Source organism: Polypterus senegalus, chromosome 2 (genome assembly GCF_016835505.1).
Source record: "Polypterus senegalus isolate Bchr_013 chromosome 2, ASM1683550v1, whole genome shotgun sequence".
NCBI lineage: Eukaryota > Metazoa > Chordata > Cladistia > Polypteriformes > Polypteridae > Polypterus > Polypterus senegalus.
The window spans coordinates 1,208,346-1,232,746 of NC_053155.1; the positions used below are offsets into that span (position 1 = coordinate 1,208,346).

The 24,401-nt window shown below is 39.7% G+C and overlaps 1 protein-coding gene and 4 long non-coding RNA genes across 9 annotated transcripts in view; 4 read left to right on the forward strand and 1 right to left on the reverse strand.

Annotated features, from left to right (window-relative positions):
• Window positions 1–4,724: 4,724 nt before the first annotated feature.
• LOC120524117 (C-type lectin domain family 12 member B-like) overlaps window positions 4,725–24,401 on the reverse strand; it is a 33,709-nt gene continuing 14,032 nt past the window's right edge. Inside the window, exons 3-6 of the mRNA XM_039745994.1 lie at window positions 21,886–22,092; window positions 21,642–21,793; window positions 20,505–20,611; window positions 4,725–5,912 (exon numbers count right to left, since the gene is read on the reverse strand). Coding sequence (XP_039601928.1) covers window positions 5,786–5,912; window positions 20,505–20,611; window positions 21,642–21,793; window positions 21,886–22,092 — 593 coding nt within the window. The 3' untranslated portion in view covers window positions 4,725–5,785. The remainder of the gene's footprint in view (window positions 5,913–20,504; window positions 20,612–21,641; window positions 21,794–21,885; window positions 22,093–24,401) is intronic.
• On the forward strand, window positions 10,658–18,492 carry LOC120521150. 3 transcript variants are annotated; one of them, XR_005632041.1, is made up of 3 exons: window positions 16,743–16,812; window positions 17,163–17,251; window positions 17,332–18,492. It is a non-coding gene; the product is annotated as an uncharacterized LOC120521150 (long non-coding RNA). The 3 variants fall into 3 exon arrangements; XR_005632040.1 differs by lacking the exon at window positions 16,743–16,812 and adding an exon at window positions 10,658–10,687 and having other exon boundaries at window positions 17,163–18,492; XR_005632038.1 differs by having other exon boundaries at window positions 17,163–18,492.
• LOC120521192 lies at window positions 11,490–12,627 on the forward strand. The gene is made up of 3 exons (XR_005632063.1): window positions 11,490–11,576; window positions 12,261–12,332; window positions 12,405–12,627. It is a non-coding gene; the product is annotated as an uncharacterized LOC120521192 (long non-coding RNA).
• Window positions 12,769–13,440, forward strand: LOC120521180. 2 transcript variants are annotated; one of them, XR_005632058.1, is made up of 3 exons: window positions 12,769–12,848; window positions 12,949–13,065; window positions 13,398–13,440. It is a non-coding gene; the product is annotated as an uncharacterized LOC120521180 (long non-coding RNA). The 2 variants fall into 2 exon arrangements; XR_005632056.1 differs by lacking the exon at window positions 13,398–13,440 and adding an exon at window positions 13,160–13,248.
• LOC120521135 lies at window positions 15,461–16,130 on the forward strand. Of its 2 annotated transcripts, none has more exons than XR_005632029.1 (4): window positions 15,461–15,508; window positions 15,642–15,692; window positions 15,781–15,975; window positions 16,059–16,130. It is a non-coding gene; the product is annotated as an uncharacterized LOC120521135 (long non-coding RNA). The 2 variants fall into 2 exon arrangements; XR_005632027.1 differs by having other exon boundaries at window positions 15,781–15,825; window positions 15,911–16,124.

Here is a 24,401-nt window from a genome sequence, read left to right on the forward strand (position 1 = left end):
ACTGTCTTACTTGCCCTTCTATGTCACATCTAGAACAGAGGGTCAGCTATGTGCGGATGCTGTTCATAAACTACAGCTTCATTTTCAGCGTCATCCTCCTCAACAAACTGGCTATCAAACTAAACAACTTGGATCGCAACTCCCCAGTCATAGCATGTTTACTCCTCTGCCCCCTGGCAGGCCCTTCAGAGCTCTACATGCCCACACTACCAGGCTGAAGAACAGTTTTCACCCAAAAGCAATCAGCCTATTAGATGCACAGCCATCACTGCCCCTCCTTATAGCAGAGACCACCAGTGACTGAACTGAACGTCTACATCAGTCACACACTTCTATATGAGCCATGCTGAGCTCAGGACCACTGCATTGACTGTAATCCTCACTGTGACTTCATTTATTATTTCTCTATTTTTGCTTATCTTTTCTTTTACTCTGTATATTCATAGTAAGTGTGCTTCTCATAGTTTAATGTGTAGTTAGTTTATTGACGTCTCTCATATACTTTTATCTAAGACATCTATAGGCTTGCTACAAGAGATATTTCATTGTATTGTACGGTGACAATAAAGGTATCTCACATCAGCTGACGTCACTGCTCAGAATGCTCAAGATGGGCTCCGTGCGGTCGACTGAGGAAGTTCTCAGCTTACAATAAGTTTTTACCTCAAGCTTTTGTCATTCTTTACAGTATTCTTTACTCCTTCACTCTTGTTTTATCTGCAGACTCTCTGTACTGTTTATTCTCTTAATGCTCCTTCCGTGTTAAAAACCTCCTGAGCCCAACTTTCCCACAGATTGTCGTCTCCCAGACAAACCTGTACTGGCTGAGCTAGTGTATCTATTGCTTATCAACTTATTATTACATATTTTTAACTTCTTAAATGGTATCTACAAAATGTTTCTTCTTCCTCCCAGTGTGTGTTCTCATTCACACTTCTATGTGCATTGATACTTTATCATGTCTCCCGTCACCCACTATTTGGGTTCCAGAGCTTAATCTCACACTTGTCTCCGAGCCAATGGCTTATCCTATACCATTGTAAGACCCCGGAGCTCATATAAGTTTATCTAGTGTTTCCTCAACAACTGGGCACTTTTATGACCTGCTGCTTTGGAACTCATCAAAGACCTCCTCTCTGCATAGAGGAACCAACGTTGTCCTTCTGCAATTCCCAGTTAAGAGATGGTTCAGTAAAAATATGCTGACTCTGCTGTTTCACTATGGATGGATGCTGCCACACTCAAGACTCTCAGACCATCATTCATTCATTCATTTAGAGGCAGAAAACAAGAAATGTGTATTACATTCTTAGTCAATTGTTAGTGACTTACTGATTTTATTGGTTTAAAAAAATCCCTGACCTTTGTTAGACACCACTGAATGTGCAGCTTTCCAGGTTCTCGTCCTGTCTTCTGGAGCACTCGGCCTCTTCCTACTCACAGTGCGGGTCACCAAATGATGTTGTGGTGAAAAACTTTCCTGTGTCTTAATTTGCAGAGTGTGCACAAATGTCTCAGTCCATGAAGTGAGCAATCAGTTAGAAAAACTATTACCTTAAGTGACACATCACGTCATCTAACTCTTAATATGCAGAACTTCATCATCTTAACCAGTCAACTACAGCCACAAGTAACTTCATACACAGTACATGTCGATTCTCCCATTATTCTGAACGCTGTCTCTTTAACAGGGGAGTTCTGCAGATTCTGCCATCGATGTTATCACCGCTTCATACGAGGGCTGTTTGGCTTTCCATCAGTTTATCATCACTTTCTAAAGGGGTGTTCATTACTCATTTACGTCATTTTAACCTTCATAATGACTTTGGTGGCTCCCCTAAAATGAGCTTTAAGCACTATTTAGTTAACCCTTTAGTTATACTCAATCTCTATAGTCAATAATTCATTGTTATAACTTCTATATACTTGTATTAGATTGTAAAACTTAAATGTTTGATTAAAAGTTCTGTACAAGCTATAGTATCTAACATTAGAGAGACTCCATAGACAACAACTCTTGCTTAGGTGGACATCTCCGCTCGCGTTTACCAGAAGGCACATTGGAGAATCCGACATCAGCTGGAAGAAGGTTCTATGGCTTGAATGTGCAAAAAATTGAGCTTGATCGATCTGTTCTTAACATAATTCTTTTTTTTTTTGTAAAAACTTGATTGCTATGTATGGATTGTAATAAAATTAATAAAATTTAAAAAAAAAAAAAAATTGAGCTATTGAGCCATCAGACTAAATGCCATATTTGTTATAAACCAAGCACTGAAGCACACCATCGCCACCATGAAGCATGGGGTAGCAGCATCAGACTCTGGGGATGTTTCTCTGCAGCTGACCCATGAAGGTTTATTATGACAGATAGAAAAATGAATGTAACAAAATACAGAGAAATCCTGCAGGAAAACCTGATGCAATGTGCAAGAAACCTGAGCCATGAGAGAAGATTTGTTTATCAAGAAAGACAACTACTTGGAGCAATGAGACAAAACTACACAGCAATGGCTTCAGAACAGCAATGTCCATAGCCAGGAGTGGCCACGTCAGAGTCCAGACCTCAAGTCACTTGACAACTTGTGGCTGGACATGAAGAGACTGATCACTCACAAGCTCCATGACACCTGATAAAGTCTGAGCAGCTTAGTGAAAAAGAATGGAGAGGAAATGTGCAGAATGATAGAGACAGAGAGACCTGTGCACACAGACTCAAGGGTGTCATGGTGGGGGCCAAGGGGGCATCGACTAAATACTGACATGGAGGGCATGAGAACTGATGGCATCACTGATTCTGTGTTTTATATTTCTCACCTTGCAGAGATCTGTTTTCACTTTGACATGAAAGAGTCTTTCTCTTGATCAGCCAAATTTAATCGTATATTATTTAAACTGTAAAAACTTCCAAGGCATTGAAGTCACTGAAAATAAACCTGAAACACCACATCACTTCATCCAAAAGAGGGAGGATAGAAAGGAACATTTGTCAGTGCAGGAGACAACGTGAAATGAACAGGGAGGGTTGACTTGGATCATCAAACTAACTCTGAGTGGACAGAAAGATCACAAATTTCAAAAATGGCAGCAAGCAAAAGTTAATGGAGCAACTCAAATATGTGAAGTGTGACATATCAGCTAGCACAGAGACGTTCATTCACTCAAAGTCAGGACAGAAATAAGGACACTGGTAAAGGAAGTCAAACAGACTTTATTAAGAAATTCAGATTTATTCTGCACAAAGTATCAGAGCAAAGAATCTCAAGTTAAGAATACAACAAAACACGGCAATGAAAGATAAATTATCAATTAGATCAAATGTATTAAATTAAATTAAATTAAATTAAATCTTTCAAATTAGATAAAATCTAATAAATAGACTTCATTAAACAATTCATATTTATTCTGCATAAAGTATCATAGAGCACAGCATCTCAAGTTAAGAATAAAATGGAAATCAACACAACAAAACACGGCAATGCAAGATCATTTGAGAGATGAGCCCCTAGAACAAATCTGCAAAAGTGTAAATATATACTGGATGATAAAATAAAAACTACTCAAGATCAAAGTATGAGAATTAAAATTATAGAGTTCAGCAACTGTGACATAAGAAAAAAAAAAATCAATAAGAATAGAATTTAAAATGTCAACTCAAGTGACCGAGTGGAATAAGAAATGTCACTCTTAAAAAGTCAAATCATCAGCAGTTGGCTTAAGAGAGTCCATAAGTGATAAAATTTGTGTTAAGACTCGGACATTAATAACACAGAATAGACGTCATGTCATGTGGTACTAAACGCTCTTCACGATGGCAGCTCTCATTCAGATAAATGCTCAGTGATGTTCAGTTTTTGCTCCCTTCCAGATGTTCTCCATTTTTGTATGTTTGTCATAACGAATGGCTTCAGATCTTTAGACTAAATGTAATATTCGATGACACGAATCAGAGTAAACGTATCACACCATTTATAAGTTGCTGCCTGCCTAAGATATTGAACTAATAAAGAAACCCCACAGCTGTAGCGCCATGTGTAAGAGAATTGTCTCTTTAGTGAGTCACACAAACAGCTGATCAAAGATCACTGATTAAAGACACAGCCAGCCTTACTGAATCTAAACCTCGCCACATGTTGTCACTTGCCGTGACAGTGAAGTTGTCACCCTAAGGGTTCTAGAAGATCACTGAGTCTTGAGATTAAAGGAAATCTCAGATGAGATGAAGAAAATTGCAAGTGAAATCAGGAAAGTGTTAGCCATTGCTAAGGCTCTGTGACACCACGGCACCACAGTGACAGCCATCATCTCAAAAACATTCAGAAAAGAGCAACATCTTCATAGGAAGAGCTGGCCTGCCAATAGGGGGCAGCAATGCCTGAGTCAAGAAGTCTCAGAGGATTCCAGAAGAAACATCCAAAGACCCTCAGGCCTCTCTGCCCTCTTCTAAGGTCAGAGTTCATGTCTCTGTGTTATGAGAGATGAACAGTAAAAGCAGGACTCATGGGAGAGCAGTAAGACAAACTCTGCTATCCCAGAGCAGCTTTGGTGCTCGTCTCAGAAATGCAGAGTCACCTCCATCATCTTCACGCCTCTTGTAATAAAGACAGACAAGAACTTTGTGGGTGGCGCAGGTCCACTGGGTTTGCTGTAAAGTAACACAACATTCAACAATAAGAACTTCATACCTACAGTAAAACATGGGGGGCAGTGTGATGAAGAGGGGGCTTTGCTGCTGCCTCAGTGTGTGAAGACTTGCCATTTTGAAACCACCAGAATATTCTTTATAAGAACGGCCAGTCCTCTGTCCATGACCTGGAGCCAAGGTGTACAGTAGTTGGCTGAAGCAGCAGGTCAGTACGGTCAACCACAAAAAAGAAAACCTGCAGCTGAATGGCTCAGAGGACACCGAGAGTTTCAGAGCCTCATCAAGCTGCTAACTTGTACTAACAGAAGTGCTGACATGAGCAGTTTAGGCTCGAAAACTCTGAATGTGTCTGAATGAAAGCAAAGACCAGCGGGCTATCACTCCTCAACAGTAACATGAAAGTCTGATCTCAAATTATAAATCACAGAGTGTTTAGTTCTTATTACTGCTGCTAAAGTTACACCAGCCAAGCACTGAGACTCTGATCTGCAATGACACCTTCACATCGGTCACTGAGGTGTTGGATTAATAACTTTGTTCATTGAATAAAGAAAGCAGTGATTTAAAAACTCTATTGTGTCTTTCCTCAGGTCTCCTTTTTCTAATATTTCATTTCTCTAAAGGTCAGAGGCCATGCATTGTGTAAAATATGTAAAACCAGAAAATACCAGGAAGAGGGTAAATACTTTATCACATCACTCAAGACACACACAGGTTGGTGACGTATCTTCATTTTACTAAATGCTGAAAGGACTTGAATGTGTTGCTTGTTACACAAATATAAAATAGTTTTATAAAACTCAGAACTGTGCATTTCTTCTCATATGTAAATGAAGCTTTATCATTTCATCAGTTATCTATAACCACCATGTGCAGTTCAGGGTCCGGGGGTCTATTTAGTCAGAACTGAGAAGAAGTCACAGACCAACACTGACATTACAATAAGATGGCAGCTTTCATTTCCCCCAGTCCTGTATGTAGAGTATGTTGTCACTCACTACCTCAGTCACCTACATGACAAAGTGACGTGAACGTCTGGACTCGGCTCAGACTAGCAGCTCTGTGATTTACTGATGAAGTGATCCTTACGATTACAGAAGACAGCGGCTCTGGCAGGTGACTGGAACTCTTGATAGAAGTTTAAATATGAAGAGGAAACACAGCGGACTCACAGATCCATCGTGAAGGCTCTCCACATCTGTGGTTATACACCTTGATCATCTGCAGGTCTATCATCAAACACTCTTCTTTGTCGTCATCGCTGGCTCTGAAACACAAGACGAGCTGTCAGTCTTTCTCCTCACCTCACTGACCTCGTAGGCTCACAAACATCACCTGACTTCAGACATTAAACAGATGAAAGGCCACCAGAGGATTGTAAGTCAGCAGTGTGGCTAATAAACTGAAATTCAATACTCACTGTACACGGGCAGGCTGGGCCTCACTTAGCCATGGTGGGTGAATTAAACTAAATTATAAAGGACACTCATAATAGAAACCATACTGGACGATGACCCCCCACACCCACCCCACCCTGAGTCAGGGTCGTCATTGTTGAAGATCTCAGCTGACAAACTCTTCATTCGTGTATTCTCATTCAAATGACACAACTCTACTTTTAAAGATATATATAAGGTACTGTATATTAGCACAGAGCTCTCTGAACATTAGCAGACACACTTTGATGGTTTCTTAGATATTCCACTACATAAAATTAGTAATGCTGGGTTCAAACACCACTTAATCTTTGTAAAGTGAATGAATACGTCAAAGCCTTCATTGTGATTTGTGTAACTTGACCGTTTTTTTTGTGTTGATTGACGTGACTTTGAGGCTGACGTCTAGAAATGCTGCCATTGCTTCCTGCTTTCTGCCTGAATACACTTCTGCTAATCTGCAGTAGCCGTCCTCAGACACACGACTCACTAGTTCACTTTATCAGGCCTCTGATGATTCTGAAGACTTGGCCTTTCTATTCTACTAAAGCCTCATGGCCTCGTTAGCCTTTATTACAGAGTGCCAACTGCTCTTCTCTGTGCGGCCATCAGTGCTGCGGTGTCTCTTGTGACCCTTAACCTGCTGATGACCTCATTTAAGAGCTCAGTAGACACTACGGCTCAACATCTGACCTAAACTAATACATACAAATACCATTTAACAATTTAACATTTGATGACAATTCAGTTTATAAATGAAGACATTTGAACACGTCACCTAAAAGAACCAGTGGTCCCTCCATTGTCTAAACCCACTTCATCCTGAACAGGCGCCCAAGGCAGGAACAATCCCTGAACAGGGAGCCAGTCCATAGCGGGCAGAGAGACACACACTCCAGGGCCAATTTAGCATCGCCAATCCACTGAATGTGTGTGTCTGTGGAGCACCAGGAGGAAACCCACGCAGACATGGAGAGAATATGTGAACTCAAACACAGGGAGGACCGGGGTACCCTTGTCATCTTACAGCGGTGTGGCAGTGCTACCAGTGTGCCACACAAAAGAAAGAACCAAACCTGTGTAACTACATCTATGAGGACATGAGAGTGAAGCCTTCTGTTACTAGCAGATGAAACACCATCACTACACGTGACAGACACATGCTGATGACAGCCCACCTGTGTCTGTCATCGTTCATCTGCTGTCACATTTCATGTGTTGTGTTGGACTCCTCGTCTCTTCTTGGTATTGAACTGTTCTCACTTCTCTTTGGGATACGTGGATTGTGAAGAGTGCACCTGATAATAACATGAACTAAAACTTGACAAGTCATCATATTGTACTCACACCATTAATAAGAAATGAAGATGAATTTGGGGCAGCGTGATGAAGCTCTGCCCAAGCATATGGTACCCAGCACATTTTAGACTTTGGCTACCCTGTGCCAGCCTGGCTTTTGGGCAGATTTTGGGCTCTTTCCTGTCTGGATGGTGTGCAGCTCCCTCAGTTGGATACTGCAGGCAGGAATAGAGTTGTGTGGATGAGTGGACTCTTCATGACCAACAACATCCTATAATCTGCAAATTATATGTCAGCTGTCACACCCGCAGTAATCCACTTTGTGTCCCTTTACACTCCTACCTCAGCCGCTTCAGCTCCTCACTGTCCCTGTGGCACCCTGTGGCCTCGTGGCACCTCAGCCGGGTGTTCAGAAATGACATTCTCACTTATTTACTTGTAGTTTGGTTTACTGCACTGCACAGCGTTAGTAAATTCGTCATTAAATACGGGGGTCTTCCCAGACTGTCTTAAGACTGCTGTAGTTAAACCCCTACTTAAGAAACATAATCTCGACCCCTCAGCTCTTGAAAATTTTAGACCCATCTCGAACCTGCCTTTCTTAAGTAAAGTTCTGGAGAAGGCAGCCATTATGCAGTTAAATGACCACCTCAATAAACCTGCTATTCTTGATAAATTTCAGTCGGGTTTTAGAACAAATCACAGCACAGAAACTGCACTCGTTAAAGTAGTAAATGATTTGCGAGTGAACGCAGACAGAGGCCATTTATCTGTTCTCATCCTCTTAGATCTGAGTGCCGCATTTGACACCATTGATCACAATATTCTTTGAAATCGCCTTAGTCAATGGGTGAGCCTCTCTGGCAGGGTCTTAAATTGGTTTGCATCCTACCTGGCAGGGAAAAAATTCTTTGTTAGTTGTGGTAATTACAACTCGAAGACACATGATATCCAATATGGTGGTCCACAAGACTCTATCCTGGGTCCGCTGATCTTCTCAATCTACATGCTTCCGTTAGGTCAGATTATCTCAAGTTACAACGTGAGCTACCACAGCTATGCTGATGACACACAGCTGTACTTATCAATAGCACCTGATGACCCCGACTCTCTTGATTCACTAACACAATGTCTGACTTGTATCTCAGAATGGATGAATAGTTACTTTCTCAAGTTAAATAAAGAGAAAACTGAAATCTTAGTGATTGGCAATAATGGATACAATGAGGCTATTAGAAATAAACTGGATACATTAGGATTAAAAGTCAAGACGGAGGTAAAAAGCTTAGGGGTAATTGTTGACTGTAATCTGAATTTTAAATCGCATATTAATCAGACCACTAGGACAGCATTTTTTCACTTAAGAAACATAGCAAAAGTTAGACCTCTTATATCACTGAAAGATTCTGAGAAATTAGTTCACGTGTTTGTTTTCAGTTGACTAGATTACTGTAACGCACTCCTCTCAGGACTACCCAAAAAAGACATAAATCATTTGCAACTAGTGCAGAATGGAGCTGCTAGAATCCTAACTAGGAAAAGAAAATCCGAACACATTTCTCCAGTTTTGATGTCACTACACTGGTTACCTATGTCATTCAGGATTGGTTTATAAAGCCTTAAATAATCTTAATAATCTTATATATCGGAATGTCTGACACCTTATATTCCAAATCGTAACCTCAGATCCTCAAATGAGTGTCTCCTTCGAATTCCAAGAACAAAACTTAAAAGAAGTGGTGAGGCGGCCTTCTGCTGCCATGCACCTAAAATCTGGAATAGCCTGCCAATAGGAATTCACCAGGCAAATACAGTAGAGCACTTTAAAACACTGCTGAAAACACATTACTTTAACATGGCCTTCTCCTAACTTCACTTTAACTTAATCCTGATACTCTGTATGTTCAATTCATCGTAATAACTATTCATGGTGGCTCTAAAATCCGTACTGACCCCTACTCTCTCTTCTGTTTCTTTTTCCGGTTTCTCTGTGGTGGTCGCCTGCGCCACCACCACCTACTCAAAGCATCATGATGCTCCAACAATGATGGATGGATCAAAACGCAGAAGTCTACGTGACCATCATTTTCAAGTCCTTCTGTGAGAACCCTAAATCCAAAGAGGACTGTTTCATTTATGTGAGGTAGAATGCCCAGAGGGGACTAGGCGGTCTCTGGTCTGGAATCCCTACAGATTTTTTTTTTTTTCAGCCGTCTGGAGTTTTTTTTTTTCTGTCCACCCTGGCCATTGGACCTTACTCTTATTCTATGTTAATTAATGTTGACTTATTTTATTTTCTTACTGTGTCTTTTATTTTTCTATTCTTCATTATGTAAAGCACTTTGAGCTACTGTTTGTATGAAAATGTGCTATAGAAATAAATGTTGTTGTTGTTGTTGTCATTTGTAACATATTTCATTATTGTCTTCAGAGCTCTGAGAAACGACGTTCATTACTACATGTTGTGAAGGATGGCCAGCCATATATTCCGGACCACACCTCCAAGCCGCCAGATGGAGATCTCCCAGCAGCATAGAGGTTCTCCGAATTCCAGTAGGGCCTCATGGACTTTGTAGTTTCTATAAACAGCCCTGCTGGATACCATGGGAGCCACCAGGAGCCGCTATAGGGAGGCTTGGGGAGTGCTATGTGTCCTATAACCCGGAAGTATGTCTTGGACATGTGATCAATAGGAATGACGTGCTTCCGGGGTGAAGGAAAAGACTTTGTAGCTGACCCGGAAGTGATAGGGAACCTCATGGACTGTATGGCAGATTCACTTCCGGGTCAGGAGATATAAAAGGACTGTGGCTACCCGATCTGCGTTGCCTACCCGATTTGCGCGCGCATGCGCACACATGCGCAGAGCTTTACTATTACGGCCCTGTCCGATCTGCATTTTTTTACTTTGCGACATGAGTCCCCATCCGATTTGTCTCGCGCATGCGCTCTCTGCTTAATTAAAATTCATTTCACAACGCTGCCCGATTTGTTCTGCGCATGTCTAATGTTTTACGACACACGAGAAAAAAAGTTACTGCGGGATTTAAATTTCTCGGTCTGCATTAACAAATATAACTTCCACCATTCGAGAGAGAAGGAGAAAGAAGAACGCCATAAAGAAGAATAGGAGCATATTGAATTTTTCTTCGGGAAGAAGAATATTTTTCACTTCTTGAAAAAATGAAGACTTTTCAATTTTACAACAACTTGAAAGAATATCTTTTACGGGAAGAATCTAGCAACAATTTAACGGTCAGAGAGCAAAGTGAAATATGACGCGCGTCCGTGAGTTTTATGATTAAAGGTACTATGTGTAATGTTTATTGAATGCTTTTCAGTTTTTGAGAACACAGTATATACTGTAATATAATTTAGATATATTTAGTATTGTCTGACTTTTTTTTACTAATTGGAATATTACCAAATGTACCATTTTAAAGAGGCTGGTAATTTCAATGAACACGCATGAATATTTTGAAATATGCAAAACTTTTAATTGTGTTATTAAAAAAACTGCTTGGGTGGACTTTCCTGTTACTTACCGATATATACTTGATTAATGGATTAGTAGGTTTTCTCTTTTTGGGAATATGAAAATCTGAACTGCCTAGATGCATCTCAATTCAGGTGTCTAAATTTTACAGTTCTTTTAAACAGAGAAGTAAATTAGCATTCACTAACGAATGCTAAAAGTTTTCTAAAGAATTGTTGTTAAGAAGCCTTATGTTTACTTTTTATTGCAGTGTTAGTGCAATATTTTGTGTAGCTAAGTAATTCTTTGTGACCTATAGTTGTGGTTTTATTTATTTATTTTTTTTCATTAAACCCCTCTCCGTGCCGCAACCCTCCACAGAGTGTTAATAAAGGTAAACGGAGCAGAAAAGTTAATTCATAGAGTAAATTTAACCTTCTAAGTCCAGTGACCTAAAAGTATAAGTCCCAGTATTCATCAGTGTTAAGAATAATGACTGAATGTATCATTTTGTTCTCTGACAGACCACCAACTTTTTTACACCGGGCCAAACCGACAATACATTCGTCTGGTTGTTATGAGTGAAGAACAAAAGAGAGCTGTCCTAATGGAGTGTCATGATAATCCTGGAACCGGCAACCATAACGGTGTGAGAGGAACCAGAAACACAGCTATTGCTGGCTATTTCTGGCCAACTCTTACAAACAATGTAGCTAATTGGGTAAGTTTTACAAATACTCCAGTGTGAATCTTGAGATACATTTAACGATTCTGCCTCAGGTTGTAGATTATCATGACTTGTACTAAGTAATTGGTTCATATTAAAATGTTGCTCATATGTTTTTGCAAGACCCTACAGCTGAGATACAATTACCAGGCAGTCATACAGTTTCCTTAAAGTATCTGTTTCTGTACTTCAGTTCTTCTTTTGAGGACTGGTGCAGTTTGTTCTGTCTTTTCAAAATGATGCCCAATTTTACAGTTCTCTCATAAACCCTTAGTGCGTCTAAAAGGATCAAGTGGGCAGGTAACTGTGTGTGTGAATTTTTTTCTAGTAATCCAAAGAGTAGACTAGGTGGTCCTCTGTTCCTTCCTTGCCAAGTGACCAATTGAGTAATAATTATGATGTCACCCTCACAAAGTTGGTTTTGCACCGTAGCAAGACTTAAGTCGTCAATAGCCCTGTTTTATCATCCTCTGGTAGCTAGTTGTTTAGGATGATTTTCCTTCATAAAATGCTTGTTTTTTTGTAGTATTCTTGTTATCCTTGCTGCTGTCCCTAATTTCTTTGTGCATTACTAAAGTTGTTTCCAAATCTATTGTAGCTTTAAGTGTTCAATTCTTTCTTATCTACAAAGTAAGCGTATGATGCAAAATTTCATTCAGTTTGTATCTCTTGTTTTAGGTGAGATGTTGTCACCGCTGTCAGCTGAATGATCCCATCAAGACCATGGTACCATTCTTGCATTCCATCAAGGTAATGGTGGGCTCCAGGTTTGTGAAATAAAATCGAATGAGGATAAAGATTTAAAGGCAAATATTTTATCAGGTGAAAGAAGCTTGGGAGGTGGTAGGTCTGGATCTCTTTGGCCCAATGTGTGAAACTGCCAGAAGTAACAAGTATGTGTTGACCATGACTGACCTCTACACAAAGTGGATCGTTGCTGAGCCTCTACAGTCTAAGTCAGCGAGTGAAGTGTCTGCAGCCATCATAGGGAAGCTGTACACATTTGGCATGGTTAGGAAGATCATTACTGACCAAGGCAAAGAGTTTGTCAACGACGTACTGTTGGGGGAAAAAAAAATGCTTTTCATTTTTAAATGGAAACATTTCTTGAAAGTCCATTATTTATAAACCCATTTATTATCCCTTGTGTGAACTACTGAAGCAATTCTGTTGATTCTTCATCCACAGCTAAATGAGAATATCTTTGGAGTCCTAAAAATAAAGCATGCTGTCTCCAGTGCTTACCATCCTCAGACAAATGGGCAGGTAATTGTGTGTGTTTAATTCTTTAATTCATATTGGATGTTGTTGGTAACTGAGACAAGATTATTTGTTAAATGTTTGTAAATCCTTTTGAAATAAACAGGATGAAAGAACAAATCAAAATATCAAACGTGCACTGAGAAAATATGTTAATGAGAGCCACAATGATTGGGATCTCCATCTTCCTGCAGTTGTATATGGCATCAACACGGCTAGGCAGGTGGGTACACATGCCCCGGTTGCCAATCTTCTAATGTGTTTGACCTTTCATTAGTCCTAATGCAGTGTGCTAATGGTGAACTTTTTATAACCAGTCTTCAACAAGGTACACTCCATATTTCTTGCTTTTTCACCGACATCCGCGCTTACCAGAAGTTTCAAACGCCTGTCCAATGGGAGAATCTATTGACATTGGAGATCCAGAAGAAGATATCGACACCAGAGTTAAAGAAATGAAAGCTTTAAATGAAAAGGTCCGTGCCCAACAAAAGACTTAATCGATATAGCCTATGAAATATTACAGAATTTAAAGTTCAATGCGTGCTTTTGCAGATTCTCAAGAATATTGAGAAGGCACAGACAAGACAACAGAGGTCTTATGGAAACCGTAAAAGGAAGTTGGTGAAAACATGTACAGTCAATATTGGGGATTCTGTCCTTGTTTCTGAAAACCCAAAAAAGCAATGTCTGAAACCGAGCCTTGCTAGCCGTCACCAAGGGCCTTTTACTGTATCCAGCATCTCTTCAAAAGGTGTCGCTACAGTCCTGAAAGACGACGGAAAGCACCATCAGCTCAATGTCTCACGTCTGAGGCCGTACTACAGTTTGGAAAGTAAGGGTGTTACCTGAGTTTCTGATCTGGATAAATGTTTTAACCTCAATGAATGTTGCTGTAGAAACTGGTCCAGAAGAGAAATTTTAAATCCCTGCTATTTGTAACAGACAGAATGAAATGTAAAAGTTTGTTTTATAATCTATTATATCAGATCGTGGACCGACTAAGGATTGCTGTCTTCAAGACCATCGATATTGGATATCTTCTCAAGTGAATGATCATCCCTATGCTTGCTTAGGAGATAAGTGGGAGAAGGATTGGGGGCCTTTTCAGGATGAACTGGCAAGTGACCTGTCACCTTTGCATTATTGCTTGTTTAACGGAAATGTAATTGTGGTTTTACAGCCAGCTTGCAGAGTGTTTTTACAAACATCTTTTATTAACTTCTACAATAATTACTTGTGTTTAGCTGAAGTATGTCCTGGACCCACATCGTCCCTCAGCAGAACTGATTGTCAAGGAGGGAAATATCTGTCTTACACGTGAGGACTTCTGGAGTCTTGGGTTAAACCAGTGCATGGATTCCAATGTAAGTGTATTAACTTTTTGGTATTTTTACTCATTAATAGAACCTTCTAAGAAAACTTGAATTAAAGATTACTTACTTGCATAATTGATTTATTTAATCTGTTAATTTGTTCTAGATTGGAAATGCCTGCTTCAAGATAGTACAAGAAGCAGCCCAAAGACATGTAATTTGTTTTTGTGTCTCATTCACTGACCTTTTGTTGGATTAAATATTGTTTCTAAATTGGTTTATTTCTTTATAATTCTTTAATTCTGTTTTAACAGGGAAAGATATTCATGTTGTGGATATGTATGTGGTGCCCACGTGGAAAACCAAGAATGTGGACCCACTTGTTGGTTTTCCAGTAAGTTTCTAGTTCAGTATTTATTTGTTCATTTATATTCATAATTGTGTGTTAATATTTATATCTCTAATTACAGGACAACCTGGGTTTGAAAGATGCCATATTGTTTCCTGCTTGGAGCAGGCAACAAGATCAAGTGGATCACTATTTGCTATGTGTTGAGTTTCAATTCCTTACATACAACTACAATATTTTTGTTTATATCATTTTGACAAATCATAGCACTGTTAACCATATATTTATATGGAAACATTTCAGGTTTTACTGGTAGCTGAAAGGGAGATATTTTTTTTAGATTCTCTTCGCCCTCATGGTTTTGGCGATGAGGCCTACAGAACCATATTTAGGTTTGGAAATAATTGCCGTTCTTGTTTAATGATGGCCCTTGTTCAATGGGTACAAGTTCCAGTCATGGCCTTGTTCTATGGCCAGATGTTCCAGTTGCAGTCTTGTTCTATGACTGCAGGTTTTGGTTGTGGTTTTGTTCTGTGGTTACAGGTTAAGGTTGTGGTCTTGTTTTGTGGTCTGAGGTTCCAGTTCTGACCTCTTATCATAGTTACAGGTTCCCATTTTGGCCTTGTTCTTTGGTCACCTTGCTTACTTGCTGTCTTATTCTATTCTATTCTTATTCTTATTCTTATTCTTATTCTTATTCTTATTCTTATTCTTATTCTTATTCTAAGGCTGCAGGTTATATTGCTGATTTGTTCTGTGGTTACAGGTTCGGGTTGCACCCTTGTTCTATGATTTCAGGTTACAATTGCGGCCTTGTTCTTTGGCCAGAGGTTCCAGTTTCAGCCGCCTTCTATGGATACAAGTTTCTTTTAAGGTTTGACCTAGAGACAGTTGTTTAATCAACAGCAGGATTGTAATATTGTGTTTTCATTTAATATTTCAGACAAATTGCACGCATTGACCCAGGACCTTGGACTGAGAAGATGGGCAGACATTTAGAAGTAAATGATTTTATTCTTTTACAGTGTTGTCTGTTGATTGCTCAACGTTAAACATCAACTGTCACATTGATTGGCATTCTTCACAACATTCACTTATGACCTCTTTAGATATTCAATATTGTGTATTTTCCAGGACTTTCCTCAGCAGACCTCTGGAAACTGTTGTGGCATCCTCATGCTAATGGTAAGGGTCTGCTTTACTCAAACATTTTCATCTTTCAAAATCTCTTTCAAGGTTTGAGAAGATGACTTAGACTGTTTGTATTTTACAGTACGCCCTTTGCCTCTGCACACGTACTAGATTTACGTTTACTGAGGTAACTTATTTCTTATAAAAAAAAGCTCAGGTATTTGTCCCATTTGTCTAATTATTGCACTATATATTTTCTTTTCCTTTTTCAGAGTGACATACCGTTGATCCGCCATTGGTGGTGCATCCTACTGATGGAGAGGTTTCAGATAGAGGGGTATAACATTTCTGCAATGTTGTAGTGTCTCATTGTATTATCTCAAACACACAAAAAAATTACTTATCTTCATTGTTTACAAGACATGGCCAACGGTTTGCTTACTGGAGCGATGAAGCTGTTGAGTTGTTGCAAGGCACTCTTCAGCCTCTTTTAGAGTGTCTGGGCAAATCTCTTCAACTGTCCCATCTCACATGCAAGCTGTGAGTGACCGGGTGACAGATGAGAAGAAGCTGGTAGACTTCATTGTAGAAGCACAAGGCTCCCAGCAGCATTTGTCGGTATGTTACTGAATTATTAGCAAAGTCCATGGATCAGATTTTAAAGAGTTACTACATGTCAATAAAGATGCCAAACTGTAATCTAAGGATTCTGTTGGAAGTGGACACCTCACGTTGGACTGCCATTGCACATAGCTATCAGTAAAGGTGTGGTGTGCTACTCATGTAGTACAGGGACAACTTGGCACCTAGTCTTGTAATATTTCATTCACTTTTTACTTAAGTGATTGGTGTGAGACCATTTAAGGGTAGATAAAGTTAACTTAAATATAAGGGGAGAAAGGGGGCTCTATAATAATAACCTATCGCAAATGCATTTACAAGCAACATTGGCCTTTTTTGTTTTTGTTTCTTGAACACAGAGGATACTCCGTGGTAATGAGCCTTCTAAGTGGCTGGATAGATTCCAGGAAAAGTCATCTTTCCGAGTGCCTGTGTACCTGGAGTCTGACGAACAACAGGATGCCCTTTTCTCATATCTTGAGAGAGAACTGTACAAACAGCATTCCCTATTAGAGATCGTGTGCAGTTCATTCTGGATGTCTTATTCCCTGAGGTAAGACCGCTGGGGTGGCCTGTTATGTAAATAATTTGTGCACCAGATGATCTGTAGTCTTCTGCCCACTTCAATATAGCAATGTGTTTTTTCTTATGCAATAGACTATGCAATTTCCACCCCCAGACATTAGATCACAATATCTTAGTCTGTGTATGAATCCTCGCAATCACGTTAGCTGTTGTTTTTCTCATTGTATGAGTTTCAATAGAAACAAAACCAGGCTGTTTCATTTGCAAAATAAAGAACACATTCTTAGGGTTTTATGCTTCACTTCACTTCACTTCACTTATAATGTGATGTTACATGCAAGCAACTTTTGTATTCTGTTTTTTCTTACTTTTGGATAGTCCATCATCCATGCCCTGGCTGCTCTACAAGGTGTATCAGGACAGGAGGCAGAAGATTTATTTCTTGGTGGCCCAGAATACAGTGTCGGGTAAAAGTCAAGTCTATGAATGTTTGAAGTAAGTGTTTGAACAATTCTTATTTATTATTTTTATATTTTACTTGCCTTAGTGAAGTGGAAGAATTTAATCGAAAGATAGGGCAGCAATTAAAGAAGGAGGGAATGCTGTGATATCTGTTGGAATAGAAGATGATGCTACTGCCCAGTGCTTCCAGAATCCTTCATTTGAGTCTTGGGTCTGAATCTACTGCGTCATTGCCAAGTATTCTGGGGTAATGTATCTTGTCTTGTTAACATTTTGTTTTTCTCCATATTCCAAGCTCATTTACTTGACCTTAGCTTTAATAAACTGGATGGCTGTCTCCTTCACAATTGATTTGAAAGTACTTTACTATTCATTACATAAAAAGCTCTGAACAATGTAGTCCCTTCCTGTATTTGGTACTGTCTCTCCCCCAACACTCCTCATTTTAATCTTTAATCCACAACCAATATTGCCAACTAATTTGCTTATGAAAGGACTGGTGAAGCAGCTTGCACATGTATACCAAAAATATAGAATGCCAGCTATAAATGAAAAACCTATCAAAATACTTTTAAAACACCATTTTTAAACTTCACCTCTGTTTAATTCCCACTTCTATCAGTTGTAATGGTTTATGACTTGAACTGCATACACTTTGAAAGATTTACACTAGATAATAACCATTGTTTTTTTGCTTTTTTTTTTTGTCTGGTGATGCCCTTTGCCATGCACCCTGGTCAAGTCTTGTGCAACTGTCTGTGGTGCTGAAGAGAGAAGATTTCTGAAGACCCCCTTGAAATGGAGTGGCATCTGGATTAACACTACAACAATATGCTTGCTAAGAATGTCCACAGGGGCCTGGGGAGTCTGTGACCTTCTCTGACCAACTAGACCTTTTTGTGTTCTTCAACAGGGCCATCTGACCATCAGATGTATATAATTTTCCTCTTGTGTACTTTTTGTGTATATGTATTTTCGCAGTTTCATAAAGTTATATGTATTTGTTAAGCAGTTTGGACTTTATTAGTATTAAAATGTTACAGAAGTTATTTGTGGAATAATTTTAATGATCAAAATAGCAAAAAATGTAACTTTAAATTTTCTGTGCTCTGGGTAAAATGTTAAATCTGTGGTGATTTTTTTTTTTTTGTACATTTGACAAATTTTTTTTTTAGGTGCATTGTTCTCACATTGTTCACTTTTGTTCTCATAACATTTATTCAATAAAATTTGCATGAAAAGTGTATTTCCTTTTTCATTTATTCAGTTATTAACTCGCATTTAAGACACTATATGGGTGAATAAAAGCTATTTAAATTTGAGTACAAGACAAGCAATAGTATCACAGAAGATGGTGCTGGGGTTGTGCTTTGTGGATTAGACATGAAATGAAGATTTCTTTTCTTGAAAGACTCTTTATGCAATCCACTAGTATTACCGAAACAAAGTTTTGTAAACCATGATGCCCTATGACACACGTGTATTTCATAATTAGTAATAATATGTAAAGTTATTCCAGGGATGAAAAGTGCATCAACAGTTCATTTTTACATATATACACACTCATTTTGACTAACTGCATGACAGCCTGGTACAACAACTGCACCAAACCTGCCAAAAAGCCCTGTAGTGGATCATAAAAACATCACAGCACGTTTAATGGAACTGAACTGCCATCACTTGATCATCTATACAAGATTCCCTGTGTAAGAAGGGCTAAAAACATCATCAAGGCAAACACTCATCTTGGACAGAACGTGTTTGAGCTTCTCCCATCAGGCAGGCATTTCAGATCAATCTGTATGCTACAAACATCCATCCATCCATCCATTTTCTAACCCGCTGAATCCGAATACAAACAGACAAAAAAAAAAACTGCTATAAACTTATTGAACTCATATCTCTTCAATCTGAAATCATTGTCATTGATCATGTACAATTAATGTAGGTAGTGTGTGTAATGACTGTTTACTAAAATGCAATAATAATCTATACTGCTGTGCATTTATGCAATAATCATCCTGGTTACTTTAACATATATGGCATCTTGTCAATATTTTGAACATATTTTATATGATTACTCAGTTTTTAGTTCACACTTTTTTATTTATTGTATTGCTATATATCTGAACTATTTGACATTGGAATTTAAATACAACATAAAGCTGACACGAGTAATTTCTTTGCGTTACTCAACGACAATATAGTACTTGAATACATCTATTTTTAAAACCGACATTTATTTTTTATATGTAGACTATAATAACATATGCAATGGTCAAATACTTCTTTGTACAATGGGAACTGAAAAAAAAAGTGCTATGTAAACTAAACGAAGGGATCTCAGTGATAAACAATTAACGTTTATAACAAGGAGTATGACAAGCTTAATTCAGCCCTGAAAACAGAACGTACAATGAATATTTAATAATATTATCATTATGGTAAACTACTACAGTATTGAAACGAATATACTGTACTACCCAGTTGTGTATCAACATGCGCAGTTGAGACCGATCCATGCCGTAAAGCGAAATGTTTAGTATATATATATTTTTTTTATTAAGCGCATGCGGAGTGTGTTATTACATACGTATTGAACGAATACGTCATCGCTCACTTTATGGTTCTGCCCAATCTGTATAACGCATGCGTGAACACTTTACGGCATGCTAGGCTTTCAATACGCCTGCGCGCGCAAATCGGGTAGCGACAAGGACCAGGGGAACTCACAGACAGCGAGCTGAGCTAGGAGGAAGGGTGGCTAAGTGTCTGGGAGTTGGAGAATTGATTGCTTTATTGTATTAATTGTTTTTTGAGAATAGTGGAGTGGTGGTGCTCGGTGCACTTTATTATTATAATAAATAATAATTATTGACTTTTTAACCTGGTGTTTGGCGTGGTATCTGAGGGTTCAAGGGAGCGATAGTGCCCCCTACAGCCACAATGTGTAAGGCCAGCAGTACTGGCAGGATTAGGGAAAGGAGTCGGTAAACGTGAAGTCAGCAGTCACCGGCCATATTTATGTGATATTTATACAAAAATGGTGTGTGGTTCAATAATGTCAGAAAGGCACAAATTATTGTGATGTCCGCTGATCTGTTTTATGTTATCAAATGAGACAGCAGACAGTGTGTTTGTCACCTCTAATGACAGTAAAGTGTCATCTGTAGGTCACCCCCTTTCTGCTCCTGCCTAATACGGTTTTGGAGCTCATTAGTCAAAGTGAGACGTCTCGAGTGAAAGGAGTCTTCTTACCTCTTGGACTTCACAGGTTCAGCGCCCATCCTGGTAGTTGTGTTTTCTTTACTGATGTCATATCCGCCAATCCAATGATAACTTGGAGCTTTACTTTTTAAAAAGTCCTGATAATAAAACATGAAATGAAGAAGTTGATGTACAGTTGAACTTGCATGTGTCTTTATTGCATTGAATTGTCTTCTCTTTGTCACAATCAATAAAACACATTTTTACCTCCTTTTTTTTCTTTAGTATATACTGACCTGAGTCTCATTTATAAATGTAACAAACAGACTAAACTCTCAGTGTGTCACCTGCTTTTATCATAAACTGAGCTATTGTGTCACTTATTATGTCACTTGAGCAGATGGCAGTGATGTCCAACACTAATAATGTGTCAGTGTGCTAACAGAGATACTGGATACTAAATACAACATCCCTGGGGGAAATCTCACAAAAACCCCAGCGTCTCAATGGAAATCAACCAATGATAGAACCTGCAGACATTTGTACTGATTTGGGTCTTAACGGGGGCCTGTCACCTCAGAAGGGAAGCTCAGTGGCATTCTGTGTTTTATTTGGAGCGAGCAATGGTCACCTGGTGATTTACATGAAATATTGATGAGCAAATCTTAAATTGTTTTATATACTAATTGACTAACTCATCACCAGTGAACCTTTTGTTCATTATGTATCTCCCAGACGTCCATCTAAAAACCAGAAATGCATGTAAACGTAATGTTGAAATGGAAATTCTTAAGAGCTCCTGGAGCCAAGTAAGAAGAAACAGCAATCTAGGATTGACAGCACGTCTGATGACGTCAGTTGTAGCAAATGAAGAAAAACGTAAAGAGTCCTCTGAGAGAATCTTTACTTTCTCACACAGTCAGCACTAAACAAAGGGTCACTGAGACTTTGATTAAAATGGCAGTCGCTCTGAGCGTTTGAAATGCGTTGACAGACTCTCCAGATCCATTGGAGGAATCTGCTTTAATAACATACTGAGCTGACTGCACTTCAGGTTAGGTCTTCTGGGATTGTTCCTGAGATGCACTTTCAAAGCATTTTGTATTTAATGCTCCTGTCCTGACAGTTTAACTTACAGTATACAGTTTGAAGACAGTCATTTTAAATCCACCTGCGTAAATGACATACCAGCTCCTCTAAAGTTTCTATATTCACTAGTCGTCCACCGCTTGTCTCGCACCAATCACGACTCTCCTTCCAGGTCAGTTTATCAGTGGAGATGAAGTAACACTTGGAATTGAAGGAGATCCCACCCGGTTTACATAGAGAGCAAGTATTATCTGTGGAAAAGGAAACAAAAGAGCAAACGAAAAATAAGGGATTAGATGAGCAAGGAGCCCCCAGTCTACTAACACGGCAGCAAAGCACTCACCGGGAGACGTGTTTGTACCATCACAGTAGAATTCCTTCAGATTACTGGACTCCTTGGTCAGTTCATCAAGTTTCTCATTCAGAGTTACGTGCTGAGACTGCAGGATATCTTGGCTCTCTTGTAGTTGAGTGTTGTAACTGTTTAAGATGTAAACTGCATTTCTTAACTCCTGCAACTCTTGCTCCTTGTGATTTAATTTTATGAAATCTGTGGAAAACAAATCATATGATACAATCAGTAATATAATATATCTTTTAGACTTGAGTTAAGAGTGCTCTCAGTTTTGCAGTGATAAAGAATCCCTTGCCATGTTTCCTGCTCATTTTACTCCATCACAGTTTGTAATGACAGATGAAGATTGTGCCTTACTAGTTTTCAGTGTGGAACAGCAGCTCTGTTTTTCATCTTTTTTATTTTAATCAACCTCAAAGGGTATGAAGAAGCTGAGATAGACTTTAATGTTAATTTGTTATTTGTGTCAAGTCTCAACATCCGAGACCTTACCTGACCTCAAACAGTCCACAGGACCCCCTAGTAGGTCGGAACCCAGAATGGCACAGTGGCAAGTGAAAGACAACAACTGGTTTTGAAAGTCAAACTGCAAAAACAAAATAATAAAGTGTGTCACGCATGTGTGTCCTTATGTCACCTTCTGGTCTTATCTCAGGTAAGCCCATCATTTTAATTTTTTTAATTTAAGTAAACAGTGTAACCCAATTGGCACCCCAAAATTTAGTCAGAGTCCTGTCCTTCCTGAGTCCAATGACAAGTGGCGTAGTCAGAAGGATTTTGTACCTTACAGTTAAACCAGTTACAAATTCACCACAGGCAGACCTGGCAGAAGCCAAAGCATGACTTGAGGCAGCAGAAGCCCAACACCTTGGATGCTGACAGGGACCGTCCCAACTGAAGTCCTAATGTGTCCTCTGGATGACGTTGATTTGTACCTGCTGATTTCTGAGCACACTGCTGCCCGACACTGGTGGCCACCATGAATGGGCACATCTACTCAATGCCTTCCAAACAGGGGAAGAGCAAGAGGTATTTTATGATTAGGAAGAAAATGATGGGCTTGACAGTATGAGGTTAACAAATTCGACAGTTTTAGCCCTTGGCTTCACAGTGATAGCCTCTGGTCAGTGGTCTGTCAACAGGATCAAAGCTCCATAAGGCAGTGCACTTATCACCTGAAGGAGACGCCACCTCTTGGGAGTGCCTCGCTTTTACAGTTCAAGGACTCCAAGGGGCATGGCCAGTTACCCTCAGTGGGCATCCTCTCTGACCTCTGGGTGATAAGAGAGATACAAGTGTTAGTAATCACGCCCCCTGGTGTCCCAGAGTGGTATTGAGATGAGCCCAGAAGGTGACCCCCAAACACACATGTATGACAAGTGCAATGCAGTAAGAAAGAAGTCAATAAATAGTCCATAAAAAGGCAGTGCAATTGTGGAGGTTAAAAACAGACAATCAATACTTTAAAGTCCCTCGTTGAAATGATTCAAGGCATCAGGTTAGTCTCCTCAACAAGACAAGCACACCACTCTCAGCCGCCATCAACTGACTCTCGTCCCACCTGCCCTCTCCAGCTTCGGCCGAGACACACTTAGCTGGCCCCCTGTCATCACATATGATGTATTGTGCTACCTGGACCCCTGAAGGGACAATCCAAGACCCCACTCTTACACTAAAGTTCAGCAGGGAAACCCCTCACAGCACCAGTACCTTAGCTCCACTGCAGTGGTCTGACCTCCCTGCCTCCCCACCTCCTCTGTACTTTCTTGCACTGCCGATCTTTACTTGAAGCTCACTCTCCTTATCCTCCAAGCTCCCCCAGTACTGCTCAGCCTTTCCTTTTAAATATCGGTGGGCACAGTGCTTAATTAAGTGCCCCAGAGTGCCAACGAGGCAATCAGCCAGACCAGGCGCGTCTGCCCATGAATGCAGGATTCAGTGACCACCTCATTAACAGCCGCTCTCTCACACTATGACACACCGAGCTAGCCAGACTGTTTTTGTTTTTATATAATTTGCACCACCGTGGTCCTCACCTCGTGACAATCTGGGTAACTTTTATCTTCAGGTTGTCACACTGATGCTGAGAGTTGCTAAAACGTTGTTAGCGCACACCACTAGCTGACTACATAAGTGCATCCAGCAGCTCTTACTCACCGGAGAGAAGCCGTCAGTCTTGAATGAGCTCAGGGCACACCAAGGCTACAGGGCCGATGTAATATGAAGGGGGAAATGAAGAAGAACGACTGAATCCTTATGTTCCTTTAATTATTATGGAAATAATGAGTCAGAGTGAGTAGAGAAGATGAAGTATGAGGAGTTTCACTGAGAAGAAAAAGGACTTTAAAGTTACTGAGCAAAGTCTCTATTATGACAAGTCTGAGGTCCTACAATGTACGACGACGACTACTTCTAGTTTAGTGGGTGAGGAAGATAAGAGCAGACAGCTCCACATGAAGCAAAATCAACACTGGGGTCTCTCAAGGGTCTGTCCTTGGACCCTC